Source organism: Gossypium raimondii, chromosome 8 (assembly GCF_025698545.1).
Source record: "Gossypium raimondii isolate GPD5lz chromosome 8, ASM2569854v1, whole genome shotgun sequence".
Classification (NCBI taxonomy): domain Eukaryota; kingdom Viridiplantae; phylum Streptophyta; class Magnoliopsida; order Malvales; family Malvaceae; genus Gossypium; species Gossypium raimondii.
This window is the reverse complement of record NC_068572.1, coordinates 51,503,492-51,516,991: the sequence shown is the minus strand read 5'-3', so window position 1 is coordinate 51,516,991 and position 13,500 is coordinate 51,503,492. Positions and strand designations below refer to the sequence as shown.

The 13,500-nt window shown below is 33.6% G+C and overlaps 1 protein-coding gene across 2 annotated transcripts; it reads left to right on the top strand.

Annotated features, from left to right (window-relative positions):
* Window positions 1-8,215: 8,215 nt before the first annotated feature.
* LOC105792016 (uncharacterized) lies at window positions 8,216-13,278 on the top strand. 2 transcript variants are annotated; one of them, XM_012620372.2, is made up of 15 exons: window positions 8,216-8,648; window positions 8,734-8,804; window positions 9,015-9,842; window positions 9,965-10,031; window positions 10,136-10,198; window positions 10,323-10,386; window positions 10,511-10,604; window positions 10,677-10,760; window positions 10,829-10,918; window positions 11,035-11,062; window positions 11,377-11,895; window positions 11,983-12,044; window positions 12,198-12,307; window positions 12,391-12,478; window positions 12,570-13,278. In XM_012620372.2, the coding sequence occupies exons 1-15, from the start codon at window positions 8,288-8,290 to the stop codon at window positions 12,882-12,884; spliced, it is 2,844 nt and encodes a 947-aa protein (XP_012475826.1). In that variant the 5' UTR covers window positions 8,216-8,287; the 3' UTR covers window positions 12,885-13,278. The 2 variants fall into 2 exon arrangements, with proteins under 2 accessions (XP_012475826.1, XP_012475824.1); XM_012620370.2 differs by having other exon boundaries at window positions 8,731-8,804.
* Window positions 13,279-13,500: the final 222 nt, after the last annotated feature.

Here is a 13,500-nt window from a genome sequence, read left to right as displayed (position 1 = left end):
GCAGATAATAAAAATTAAGTCTACAAATCGAACCTAATATGATTTAAACTCGAAATAAAAGCTCGAAACTCATATTTTTTGTAATAATTCCGTTCAAAAATTTTGCTTGCGCAATCTTTACTAAAATGGTCATAACTTGAGTTCCTGAACTCAAAATCGAGTAATTCAAAGTGCATTACAAAGCTAAGAGACATATCTTCAATTTATGTGATACATATTGACCCAAAAATGCCTAGATCCTTTCAAAAAATGTACCGCAATTCAACTGATTATAATATGCCTAGACATGTGGGCTTGATTGGGGTCCTTGAAGTGCACCTAAGCTTGTTAACATCTTGGTTAATTTACATAAACAATATATAAAAAAATTTAATTTCTGAAATGGGTTGTCAGTGGGATTAATTACGAAAATGGTATGTTTTTTTAGGTGGAGCATTTCTCATAGGCGCCACCACCTTTTTTTATAATATTTTTTTAAAATATTATTTTATTGGTGGCGCATATCTCATAAGAGCCACCACTTGTATTATTTTTTTCCGGTTCAGTACATGATCCGTATATATATACGAATGTGGTATGGGATAGGTGGTGCCTATTTGGTAGGCGCCACTGGTGACTCCCATCTGATAGGCGCCACTGGTGACTCCTATGAATAAAAATTGTCAAATAAAAATAAAATCACATTATAAAAAAGTTTACATTAATAAAAAATCACAAAACACTAAACTAAACACTAACAATTTATATAACCTAATCATAAATTACTAACAAAAAATTATAATTTTTTTAAATTACATTACTAAAAATCACAAAACCCTAAACTAAACACTAACAATTTATAAATTAATCACAAATTACTAACAAAATAACTATAACATTTTTAAAAAAGAATTTACATTACTAATAAATCACAAAACACAAAACACTAACAATTTATAAACTAATCATAAATTACTTACAAAATAACTATAAAAATATTTTTTATAAACAAAAATCACAAAACACAAAATACTAACATTAGTTACTAACAAAATAGTTTTACATTAATAAAAATCACAAAAAACAAAACACTAACAAAATAACTAACAATTTATAACAAAATATTTTCAACCCGTATCCTGACCCGTTGTCCATATTTTGACCCTTATAAATATACATATATATATTTTTAAAATTATTTCTTTATAAAAACAAAAAAATATATAAAAAAAAAGGTGGTGGCGCCTATGAGAAAATCTCCACCCAAAAAACATACCATTTTCGTAATTAATCCCACTGACAACCTATTTCAGAATTTAATTTTTTATATTATTTATGTAAATTAACTTAACATCTTCCACATGGGCTTGTTATCCTAAATTGAGATTTCAAGTCCACAAACAAAATTGGTCCCTTCTAATTCATCTTTGCTCCGTATCGAACTCCAAAGTCCATCAACTTGGATCTTTAACTTTTCTTATTGAAATTTCTTCATGATAAAGTCTTGAATGAATAAGTTGAGTTTTGAGTTCAATTGCTTGGATTTGGCGCTTGTGATTTGGCCTTGAGGGAAACTTAGTCCATCATGTCTATGGACCTGAAATTATGCCTTGAGACTCGCATCATTCCCCCTTCCTCGAGAAGATTCATCTTTGAATCTTTAGGTGCATAAAAAGAAAAGGGATTAGAATTAATAACAATAAAATTTAACAAATACTTATATAAGCTTTCTTGTGCGCAAAAACTATCTTCAGGATCAAAGACATGATTTTGATCCTTCAAATTCGCTTCAATCAAGTGTGTTTCCTTTAAAAACAAGTTATCAACACTAAATAAAGAAATGTTAGGTACATGAGTGTTCAAGTAAAAATAACCTCTAATTTTCTTTGAATATGTATGGTCATCCATAAGAATTTCCAACGATAAGTCAACAATTTCACATAAAAATTAATAAGGTTAATATTATTATGCGAAAAATATTTTTAAGATTTAAGTTTGATAATTTTGTTGCAATCGCAAATGCATAAATTTCTTTACAAACCTAGATAGACTCATAAAATCTATTGAACATTCAAACCAATGTTTGATGAAACTTGACCAACAAGAAAGTATGCCGTAAGAAAAATATTTAAAAGCAAAATCAATAGCATACTTATAAAAATATTCAAGGTATTTCTTCTTAATTCAATTTCTAATATTTTCCTACCTTTCTTAACTTGTAGCACTTTTGGAGAATTATTAATGTTCAACTTACCTCTCACCTACAAGTAAAATTGTCTATCGATGGTAACACAATGTAATTGGAAGTTCATCAATGGATTCTTGAAATCTTATAACAAATCAACACCACTAAACAAATTTGAGTTATGGTTAGTTAAAACATAAGTACATAACCATTCCTCACTTTTGCATGGGTATTTTCTTACTTTTCATTTTCTTTTCCCATTTGAGAAGTCTCCAATTTTACCTCATATTTATTTTCACTCACAAAAAGTGGACTATCAAGTAGACTTCTCATATCCCCTCAAAAGTATTATGAATATTTAGTTCAATACAATACATCTCAGTAGGAGAACATGACATTTCTATCTCATTTAAATCCATATATTTGAGAAAAAATTCTCACTATCATTTTTTTCCGGTTCACAAAATTTTTCATCACATATCTCTTTTCTACTAGAGTAAGAAGATTCAAAAAAAGGCAGAATGTCATACTTACTTTCTTTTTTAATTGGATATTAATTTGGAAATTGGAAGCCCTCATGATCTTTTGAACTACACCAATATCATTTCACAATATGTGAGAGATCTATCGTACTCCTCCTTACGCCTGGTCATCTCCCATTGAATTGGCATACTAATTTATACCCAACTTTACTATCACAATAAGCCTTTAAATCACCATTTCCACGAAGTTGTGGAATAGAGAATGTTGGTTTAGCCAAAGAAGGTAGGCTACAATCATTATTAAACAGAACCTCTTCATTATCACGAAGGACAAATCTAGCATTATTTGCACGAGCACGAGGTTGTTCAACCTCAACATCATCATCATTGCCCCAATAATTAGTCAAACACTCAATTGCCGACTCATGTGGGTTCGATTCTCGTAGTACTTCTATACATCGTTGTACAAATTATATTACAACTGACCTGCCACACTTGCAGACACCGCATGTAATTATTCAGATTTGATCTGTGTTGAATTATCTCTTCCTTTAACTCGCGATCTGCGAAGAGAGAGCGAGGGAGAGGCGATCAATCACCTTGGTCTTCAATCTCTTCAAAAGTTAGTGTTGAAAAAGTAAGCGCTAAATTATCTGTCACCAAGCCATGCTCTATCCATTCAAGTCTTGGGAGTTTATGTTCTGACAAGGCTAACCACAACAAGAAATAAAAACTCACATTTCAAAAGAGTCGCGGGTAAAAAGGTGTTCTGAATTGAAGATAACTACTGGTGAAGTCTTAAAAGCCAAACAACATACAATAGTTTTAATTAATACATCCACGAAGGAAGAGTATGAACATATGAAAGTCCTTTCATCTCTTTATTTATCTGTGAAAGAAATCGACCAAGAGCCCCATGAGGAGGAAGCCCAATAAACTCATTTGTCATTTGAGGAAGGAGATCAAACCACTATTGATGAGTTGAAACGAGTCAACATTGGTACTAAAGAAGATCCACGCCCAATCTTTATCATTGCAAGCTTGTTTCCACAAAAAAAGAAGAAGCTGATCTCGATCTTTTGAATATTGGGTTCATTAGACAATGAGAGGGCGTTTGGTTGGGGGAATAGGTATGCATTTCCCCCTATGTAGCGGGCCCACAACCAAACGAGTGTTTGGTTCGCTGTAAAAGGATTACAGCCCGAATCGGTTACTGGCCTATTACCCCCATTGCCCGTAATAGGCATTACACCCCCTCAGCGCCGATTAGGTATTCCGCCCTCTTTTCATCTTTTCTATTCCATTTTCTGCCCTCATCATCATCAAGCTTCCGATTCTCCCACGTTTCCTTCTAGATTCGTTTGTTTTATTTTCTTCATTTTATCAAGAACAAAAAATTGATTTCCAGAGGTATTTTCACTGTTTCCTTTAAATCGATTTCCCTTTTCTTTCCAGAGGTATTTTAGCAGCTCGCACTCTTCCCCGATTTATTTTACAGGTTAGTTTTCCTTTAGCTCAAATCGGCAATATTTGTTTCTGTTCTCCTAAACTTTGGGCTTTTCTTTGACTGTTTGTATTGCATGTTCGATTGAAAAAATTGTTCAATCCTTGCCTGTGAAGATCCTTTTGTCTCTATCTCTCCTCATGCGTGCATACCATATAAGCAATTTTCCAATTTGAGATATGGAGTGGAAGAATCATTTACTTGTTGGCACATAGAGTAAATGTCCATATTTTGCTTGGTGGGTTGCCTGCTTACATCTCTTAAGCTAAATACTTTGTGATGAAATACGTTTTATGGATTGCTTGTTTGCTTACATCTCTTAAGCTAAATAGTTTTATGGGTTGCGTGTTATGTTCTGCTTACATCTCTTAAGCTAATAGTATGTGATGAAATCCATTTTATGGATTGCTTGTCTGTGATAAAGTAAAAGTATAATTTAATATATTTTATTAAATTAAAATGAAAAACTTTAATGTTATGCTGTAGTTGTCCGATCTCTACGTTGGAACAACAGAAAATGAAAAACTTTTCTTGAAGCTTTAGAGATGTCCATCTGTGTTTTTGCTTGAAGAAGGTAGAGAAGAAAATGGTGATAATTGCTGTTGAGTGAGAATATTAGATGAAATCTAGTACTTTGATGTTATGTTGTAGTTGTCCGATCTCTATGTTGGAACAACAGAAAACTAATTGCTTTGATGTTTTGTTTCAGTTTGACAAGTTTTTGCTGTATGATGATCTATAAAATCAAACTATAGCTGGGTGTATAGATTAGTGTCTATTTGATAGGACCTAAACTTTAGACTAACCTGTTATGAGATTAAGTATTTGATACACAACTTTAGTCATGGTTTTCTGCCATATAATATGATCTGACTTGCTTTTATGTTTGAATAAACTAAATGCAATTTGTTACAAGTGTGATTTATCAACATATTTTCCTTTGCTTCTTGAAGGACAAAACAAACCTTCACCTGCTAGCAACTAATAGTACACATTTGGGTCATTACCTGTCCACTTTTTAAGAGCTTATTTTCCCTTGAATGAGTCAGTTTGAAGTGCAGGTTATAGTCAACTTGGACTAGTATGAACAGGAAATAAGAATGTTTGTGATTCTTAATGAATATATATATCTGTTATAATGGGTGGTAAGATTTATGCCAGCTACTGTGACAATAGCAGCAATTTCCATAGAAGTAGAGAATAATAAAACAAGGTGGTGTGCTGGAGAAATAGATGACACCAACCTTTATTGTAGAATCTATGAAATAGGAGAGAAGAAACTGGAGAATCAAAGTAAAGCAAGGTTGCTTGGTTGAAACTGGTTCTGTTGATTTATCTATACTAGTCTATTAAGGACATATCTTCCTTTTCTGTCTCTTTTTATTTTTGAGAAACACAAAGTAAATGGATAGAAATGAAATTTGATGCAAATATGCAAATTATGTATAGTTTCCCTTGATAAGAATTATCTACCTATTCTGATTAGTTACTTTGGTTTTGTTTGTTTGTTTGTTAAATCAGACTAATGCCTTTGTACTTTTTGACTCTTTTTCTCAATGGAAGGCTCAAGGGTTCATATCAGGCATAGGTTCCTCTGCTTATGTTGCTTCTCCCTTACTTTTCTCTCCTTTAACAGGTTAACTAAAACTCCAGTCATTTCATCCTTAGGCTCCTTCTAACTTACGACTGACATACTTTACTCAAATCTTCCAGCTTTGTTCCTGTCGGAAAGAGCACCGTTTAATTTCCCTGGTTTCAGTATCAAGTGCGTTGCGTTTGCTTCGGTAAGAACATCATTTGATCATAGTCGGTATTCTTTTCCTCTATGCAGAAAGTCGACCGTGGACATGTTATGGAGTAATATAAATTTAGTCCTTCAGTCTATGTTAGTCAAACTTGGATGCTGGTGTTGGGATATTTTCAATTTCCTTTTTTGTGATTTTTGTTGTTGGAGGGTCATATCTCGTACTCATGTACTAATAGAAAATTTTTGATGCAGATGATAGCGTTTGTCCAGAGTCTAATTATAAGGGCATTTCCTCCAATTTCAAGTGAAAGAGTTAGCAACTTGCACTAAATGGAGAAGGCAAGCAAGGTCTGAATTATTCCTAACTGAACTTTGCAATACTCTAAAAGAGAATATACGTATTAGCAACCACTGGAAATGTTCAAATATAACTTCTCTAGTTGAAATGGTGTGGATCAGTGCTGCTGCAAGGAGCCTTTGTTTCAATTGCATTCGCAAGAAGCACTGCATGGTGGTTCTTCGTTCTATAAAGCACATGATTTATGAATTTTTTTAATTCATTATGTACCATGTCTTTATTTGTTTAGAATTGGGAGTTATGATCCCTTGAACTTTGCATTATATAGTCAGTTTTTAGCTTGTAGGTAGGGAGAAAAAACAAAAGCATGTTTGGTTGGCATGAAATGAAATGAAGCTTTCCTGCAGGTGAAACTGCAACAAATTTGGGGGCATAACCAAATTCAAGGATACTCGTCTGTCTTCTTTCTTAAACCAATGCCTTAAAAACAGCAAGGTCTAATGTCTCATGTTCATATATTTTTATTGGTTCGAATATTTTTATGCACTTGCTAATTTCGTCTCTTTTCAAACATTAAGGTATGTTTGGACAGCACAAAATAATTGGATGAAAGTGTAATTACATCGTAATCTCATGTTTGATATTACAAATTGTAAGAATTTTTAAAGGAGTAACAAAAATTAAAATCAAATCATCATATATAATATGTTAGTCCAAGAAAGTAATTGATAATACAATCGCTAAAACATCATATGTAATTTTATATAATTTTTCTAGCATTCTATATTATTTTCTTAATTCATATAAAATATTATGATTTTAGTAAATTCATATAAGAATATTTAATATTAAAATTTTATTAAATTATATATTTTTATTAAAATATATTTAATAATAATTATTTTAAATTATATTTTACAGGATTATATATTATGATTTTAGTAAATTTATATAAGAATATTTAATATTAAGAATTTTATTAAATTATATATTTTATTAAAATATATTTAATAATAATTATTTTAAATTATATTTTATAGGATTATATATTATGATTTTAGTAAATTCATATAAGAATATTTATTATTAAGAATTTTATTAAATTATATATTATTATTAAATTATATTTAATAATAATTATGTTAAAATATGATTAAATTATTTATTATTGATATTAATAATCTTATTAAAATTTAATAACAATAATTATTTACCTAAAAAAATTCTGCTAAGGGTATTCTAGTTATTTTAGTTTTTTTCCTTATGCTATTACAATATCATTTCATTCAACCAAACACAAAAATACTATTACGCCTCTATTCCATTACAGCAAACCAAACGTGGTGTAAAGGTTTAAGATTGAAAGCTTTTGGTGTTAAAGAGAACAAAGTTCCGTTTCAAGTTATTGATCAATTTTGGGGAAAACATAAACTGATGATGAAGCAAAGGGAATAAACGGGAGTTCGTCGGTGCCATTTATTGCTAGAAAAAGATGCTGACACAATGAAAGTAAATGTGATTACGGCTAGATTTGTGGGTGAGTAAGAAGAAACGAGAACAAAAGAGAAAAAAGGAAAAAGAGAGGGGGAGAAAAGAAAGAAAAAAAATATGTGGGAAAAATTTATATATATTTTATAATTTTATTAGAATAAATATCAAATTAACATGATATATATAAATGATGAGAATTAAAATATTTAAAATTATGATCAAATTGATATAATATTTAAATGTTCAGTGTTAATTCAATTTGTTTACTTAATTAATCATAGTCAACTAAATAAAAAAGAGAGACAAAGTAAAAAAAGAAGTGATTATTTTATAATTGTTGATAATTAAATGAAAAAAATATTAATAATCGAGCGAGTAACGTAAGAATAAATTCACTCATACGTTGTAAGTTAACAACTGAAAGTTCTGGCGGGAAAAACCGCACGTGCTAAAATCTCAAAATCTCCCTCACTTAATTCCCGCCTTTCTCAGTGCCGCCCAAAATTGTCTGTAAAATTACCTCCATATTCAAACCCTAACATTTCTCCTTCTCTCTCTTTCGGCATTTCCTTCTGCTTCTCTCTTTACATTCATTATCGTCATGAAAAGTAACTCGGAGCAACTCGCTGATTCGCCGAGTCTCTCCGCTACCGAGTTTCACAAGGCCTGGCACATTTTTTCTCTCCTAGTCTTCATCGGCAAGCCCGCCTCTCTCCCGGATCTCGCTTCTCAATGTACTCTCTTTCCGGCAAGCCCGGCTATCATCGCCTCCCTCTGTTCCATCCCGCACTCTCCCATCTCTCTCTTAAGCAACAAGCATTTCGTCGCTATTTCTTCAATAGGCCTTTCCTTTTTGGCCGCTTACATAGCCCCGATTTTCACTGTTGCCAATTTTTTCGCGTCGCACCCGATTCTATTCGGTGTTCCTCAGAAGATATGGTTTGGCAAGAGGAAGCGAGACGGTAAAAGAAACATATTTGTTACTCTTTTAGGTGTAATTTCGTATATATTTGTTTTCTTGTTGACCTTTAAGTGATTTTTCAGCAGTATGTTTTGTGGAGGACGAGGAGAGGGAGTTGGTTCATTCGGTGAAGAGAAGTCGGAATTATTTCACGAAGGTATATATTTTTTTGAGCTTATTATAAACAATAGATCTGCAGATGAACTCGATGGGATTTATATTTATTAGTGTTCGTTTGCTCAATTCGATTGTATTTTTAGTTTGCGACAATATGTCTAGTTGAAATGCCATCAAGCAGATCTGTTTTCAGTAATTCTCCGTTTCTGAGTTATAGTATCCAAAGACTTATTTATTCAAAAAAATTCAGGTACATTACAATCTAACTGATGATATCAGCAAAATTTTAGAATTAAGCAACCCATCGTTCTGGGTAAATAATATTGTTCCGAACCCCTACTTCTTCGCCAAACCAATTGCTAGGCAATTATGTTGTGAAGTGGAGGGCATTAAAAATGCAGAAATCGAAATGAATATGGAAGACAATACGGGGAGAAATGCCAGCGCAGAATTGGTAGCTAGTGAGACTGAAATCAAAGATTCTACAGCAAACCCAGTATACTATCCACAATGCGATGGGCATAGCAATATTTCTGTAGCGGTGGGTGCAAAATTACATATGGACGATACTGCAACATATTTTATAACTGCAGACAATAACGAAGCTGCTAAGGGCAGCAAGAAAGAGGAGAAACTTGATTTGGCAAGTAAAGGAAAAGAACTAGATCTTTCTCCATCATTTGACATTAACCTTTCCAATTTACCACCTGGAAGAGATTTGGAAACGCTTGATGAGGGTAAATGCAACCATAAGATGCCATCACTACGAGTGGTGGAATACCCCACCCCTCCAGCAGGTCCTAGTGTTATGCATTCCGTTGCCAATCCTTTTGTTTTAAAGGATCGGCTGTCAGAACCTTTGGAGAAGGCAAAGACTAATCAGAGGAATAGGGTGACTCCAGTAAGGCAAAACCCAAGTAATTCTTTAGGTCGTACCAAGGTTGTTAATACTTACAGAAGAAAGCAGCATGGTGAAAGAGATAATTTATTAGTCCATGTTGTACAGAAATCAACTCAGAATCAGAAAGACATGCATGTTGAAGAAAGAAGGGAAAACTCTGCCTGCGTTTCTTCTCAGGTAAGCTCAGGTTTCCATTTGTAGTTTTTCTTTCTCTTGTTGGATGTTCTAGTATTTTCTATTAACCTAAATTGGCTGTTCTGCACTATTTTAATTATAACTTAAATCTTTGTATGCTTTAGGATCAGGCAAAACCAAAGGTATTGCCTCAGTTTGAATCTTATATTGTAGAAGAGGAAGAAGGGTCAGGTAGAATATATCTGGTTATTTCTTGCCTACATATCTCATCACTTTTTATCTGCTTATCACTATGCCCATTTATTGATTAGCTGAGGTGAAACTCTAATTCACAGGTGGTTATGGCACTGTATACAGGGCAAGAAGGAAGGATGATGGGGCTTTAGTTGCCATTAAATGTAAGAGGCATATTTTATGCAGTATGCTGTTGTTTTTTATGCTGCAATGATGGTTGTTATTGTAATATGTGCATGAGGGCACTCCCTTGATGTTATGTTACATTGCTTATTTGTCTCTTTGCAGGTCCTCATGCCAGTGCACATAAGAACTATGTTAGCAATGAGTTGAAAATGTTGGAGCGTTTTGGGTAAGTAATTTAGATAAAGTTTGTTTCGCTTAAAGAAAATTTTTATGTTTATGAAAGTAAAGTTGTTATTAAGCTCTTATTATCCATCCTCCAATCTTAAATATTCCTGCTTTGTCAATCTCAGGGGTAGAAACTTTGTAATAAGATATGAAGGATGCATTAAGAGTGCAAATTCTGATTGCTTTGTTCTACAGTATGTTGAGCATGATAGACCTGAGGTAATTATTAAAATTTAACAGTCATATGTTGTTTGTTCTTTAGCTTGATGGTGAGTCTGTTTCATTGTGCAGATGTTGAAAAAAGAAATTGATGTTTTTCAGTTACAGTGGTATGCTTATTGCTTGTTTAAAGGCCTTGCAAATCTTCATAAACAGGTGCACAAGTTTGTAGATGTGATGTTTCTATTCAACAAATTACATGTAATAACTCTATGCATCTGCAGGGAATAGTTCACAGAGACGTGAAACCTGGAAACTTTCTTTTCAGTTGTAAGACCAATAAAGGTTATCTTATCGATTTCAATCTTGCCATGGTAAGTAGTGCTGACCTTACATCATTCTATGAATGGACATTACATGCTTTCTTTTCCATTATTTCCATGCTATAATTTAAGAATTCGTGTTTTTGTTCTTTATATCATTTTGATAGGACCTGCATCAAAAGTCCAGGAGTGTGGGTAAGTTCCTTTTTCCGGACCTTGTAATCAAGTATCCTCATGCTATTATACTTTAAGCAACAAAAAGGGTCACCTAAACATTTTTCTTCTCTTGTATCCCTCTATATCCATAAAGATTTAAAAAGTTTTAACGTGGCTGCTAAGCTGTCCTTTTCTTGTCAAATGCTTAGTTTCTTGTATGCTCTATTCCGGTTAAATGGTCTTGCTTTTGTTTTTATGGTAATGGTTTTCCTTTGAAGTTTCCTGATATTACTAGCTTGGAACCTCCAGATTATTGATATATAATTGATGTGGCATTGTTATATATTTTACAGACAAATCAAAGATGGGATATGATTTAAGTTTACATCATAACAGCGTTCCTGCCAAAGTCATTCATCCTGCAAATAGCAGCAAGTTTTTAAATGCCAAGTCAAGGGAGGGGATCAATATAGAGATGACAAAAGGCTCCAGGTTAACATTAGAACCTAAGAACATGAAGAAGGCAACAGACAAAAGGAAGGCTCATAATGATGTATGTAGCTGGAATAAAATCAATAGTCAGGGTGCAGATGGCTCAGGCATCACCTCAGCAAAGGATGTAAGTGCAAGGACTCCTTCAGCAGAAAGGGTCAGAGAACCTTTGCCATGCCAAGGTAGGAAAGAGCTCATCAGCTTGGCACAGGAAGCAATGCAGCATCCAAATCATGGAGTGTCACGTGTTCCAGCTGCCATGAGAAAGCGAGTTGCTGCTTCTCCTGGAAAAGTGGATAGACAGGTTCTTCATCCTACTCCAATGCCATTGAACTCAATTAGCTTTGCTATTTCTGGAGATGGCTTTACCAAGAACAAAGGTAAGTAGTATTCCTGTTGGAATTTGAAAATTTGCTTTCAAAGAGTGATTTTCCGTAGCTAAATCGTTAAATTTTATTAACTCTTAGGGGATGGAAAACATAAGAGAGAAGGTCCATGTGCTGGAACAAAAGGCTTCCGAGCTCCAGAGGTAATTCGTAATTACTTTCGTTAGGTTTTTATTTTATATAAATAAGGGGGGAGAACTTAAAAGACTTAGGTAATTTGGAGTTTCCTGCTGGTGGTTTTACAGGTTGAATTCATAGGGAAGAAAAATATTAACGCTCTATCCTGATTAGTGCAGGTCTTATTTAGATCTCAACATCAAGGTTCAAAGATTGACATCTGGTCTGCCGGGGTCACTTTGCTCTACTTAATGATTGGGAAATCACCCTTTTTTGGCGATCCTGAACAGTAAAACTTATTGCTTAAATTCAAATTGCTCGATCCAGTTTCTGCTTAAAGCCTCATGTTGCCAATATCACTGTAACTTTCAGGAACATAAAGGATATTGCAAAGCTGAGAGGGAGTGAAGATCTTTGGGAAGTTGCTAAGTTGCATAATCGTGAATGCTCATTCCCTGAGGTAAACATATAAGGCGTGATCTCTAACTTTAATAATTTAATCAAAAAAGTAAATAGTGGTGTATTGTATTGATGAGTATGACTTGCTGTAGGACCTCTATGGGAAACAGTATTTGACATCTATGAGCCTACGGGAGTGGTGCCAAATGAATACCAAACGACGAGACTTCCTCAAGGAGATACCAAGCTCACTTTACGATCTTGTAGACAAGTGCTTAACAGTGAACCCAAGAGTAAGAATTACAGCAGAGGATGCTCTGAAGCATGAATTCTTGGCTTCAATACACGAAAACTTGAGAAAGCAAAGAGCTTTCAAGCAGGGGCTCAGCTCTAACTCCGGGACCAACAGCAGCAACAATCTTTTGTTGGGAGAAAGGATCAGTAAATCTTTAAAGGTTTCTCTTTAAAAAGCCTGATCAACTTGCAGTTTTTGGGATCTATTCTGCTGTAAATGTAAATGCAGTAACACATGCGCTTACATTTGTCAATGTTGTAACCAAAGGTGGGGGGGGGGGGGAATAGATACTTAACCTATTCCTTACGTTAAACTTGAACCTTTCACTACGCGAAGAATTAAGCTGTAAAAAAAGTTTGTGATTCTTTTTGGTCGGATTCTTTGTTTGGCATGGAAGGGGTAGATGGTGTAGATATTTGTAAAGAAACGATTACGTGATAGTCCATGAGAGATACAACTACACTATCAGTAGGAGAAGGTTCATGTGCAATTACTGTATTTCTTATTAAATCTTTTAGTTAATGAAATTAGGTGTCATAGTGACATGGCAATATCCTATTTGTACATATTGCGTAGATTGTTTCCTTACTGACAAAGGAATTCTAATGTCTTTGCCTGTCATCTGGAAGCTATTGGTCAACCTATGAAGCCGCGAATTTTCTAGAGCATTTGCTATTTTATTTCCATTAATGCCAACGGCAACAGTTATTTAAAATAGTAAACTTTTATTTCTTTAAAATAAGAAATTTCTGGTAATGAATCAGTTACGACAACTTTAATTATTATTT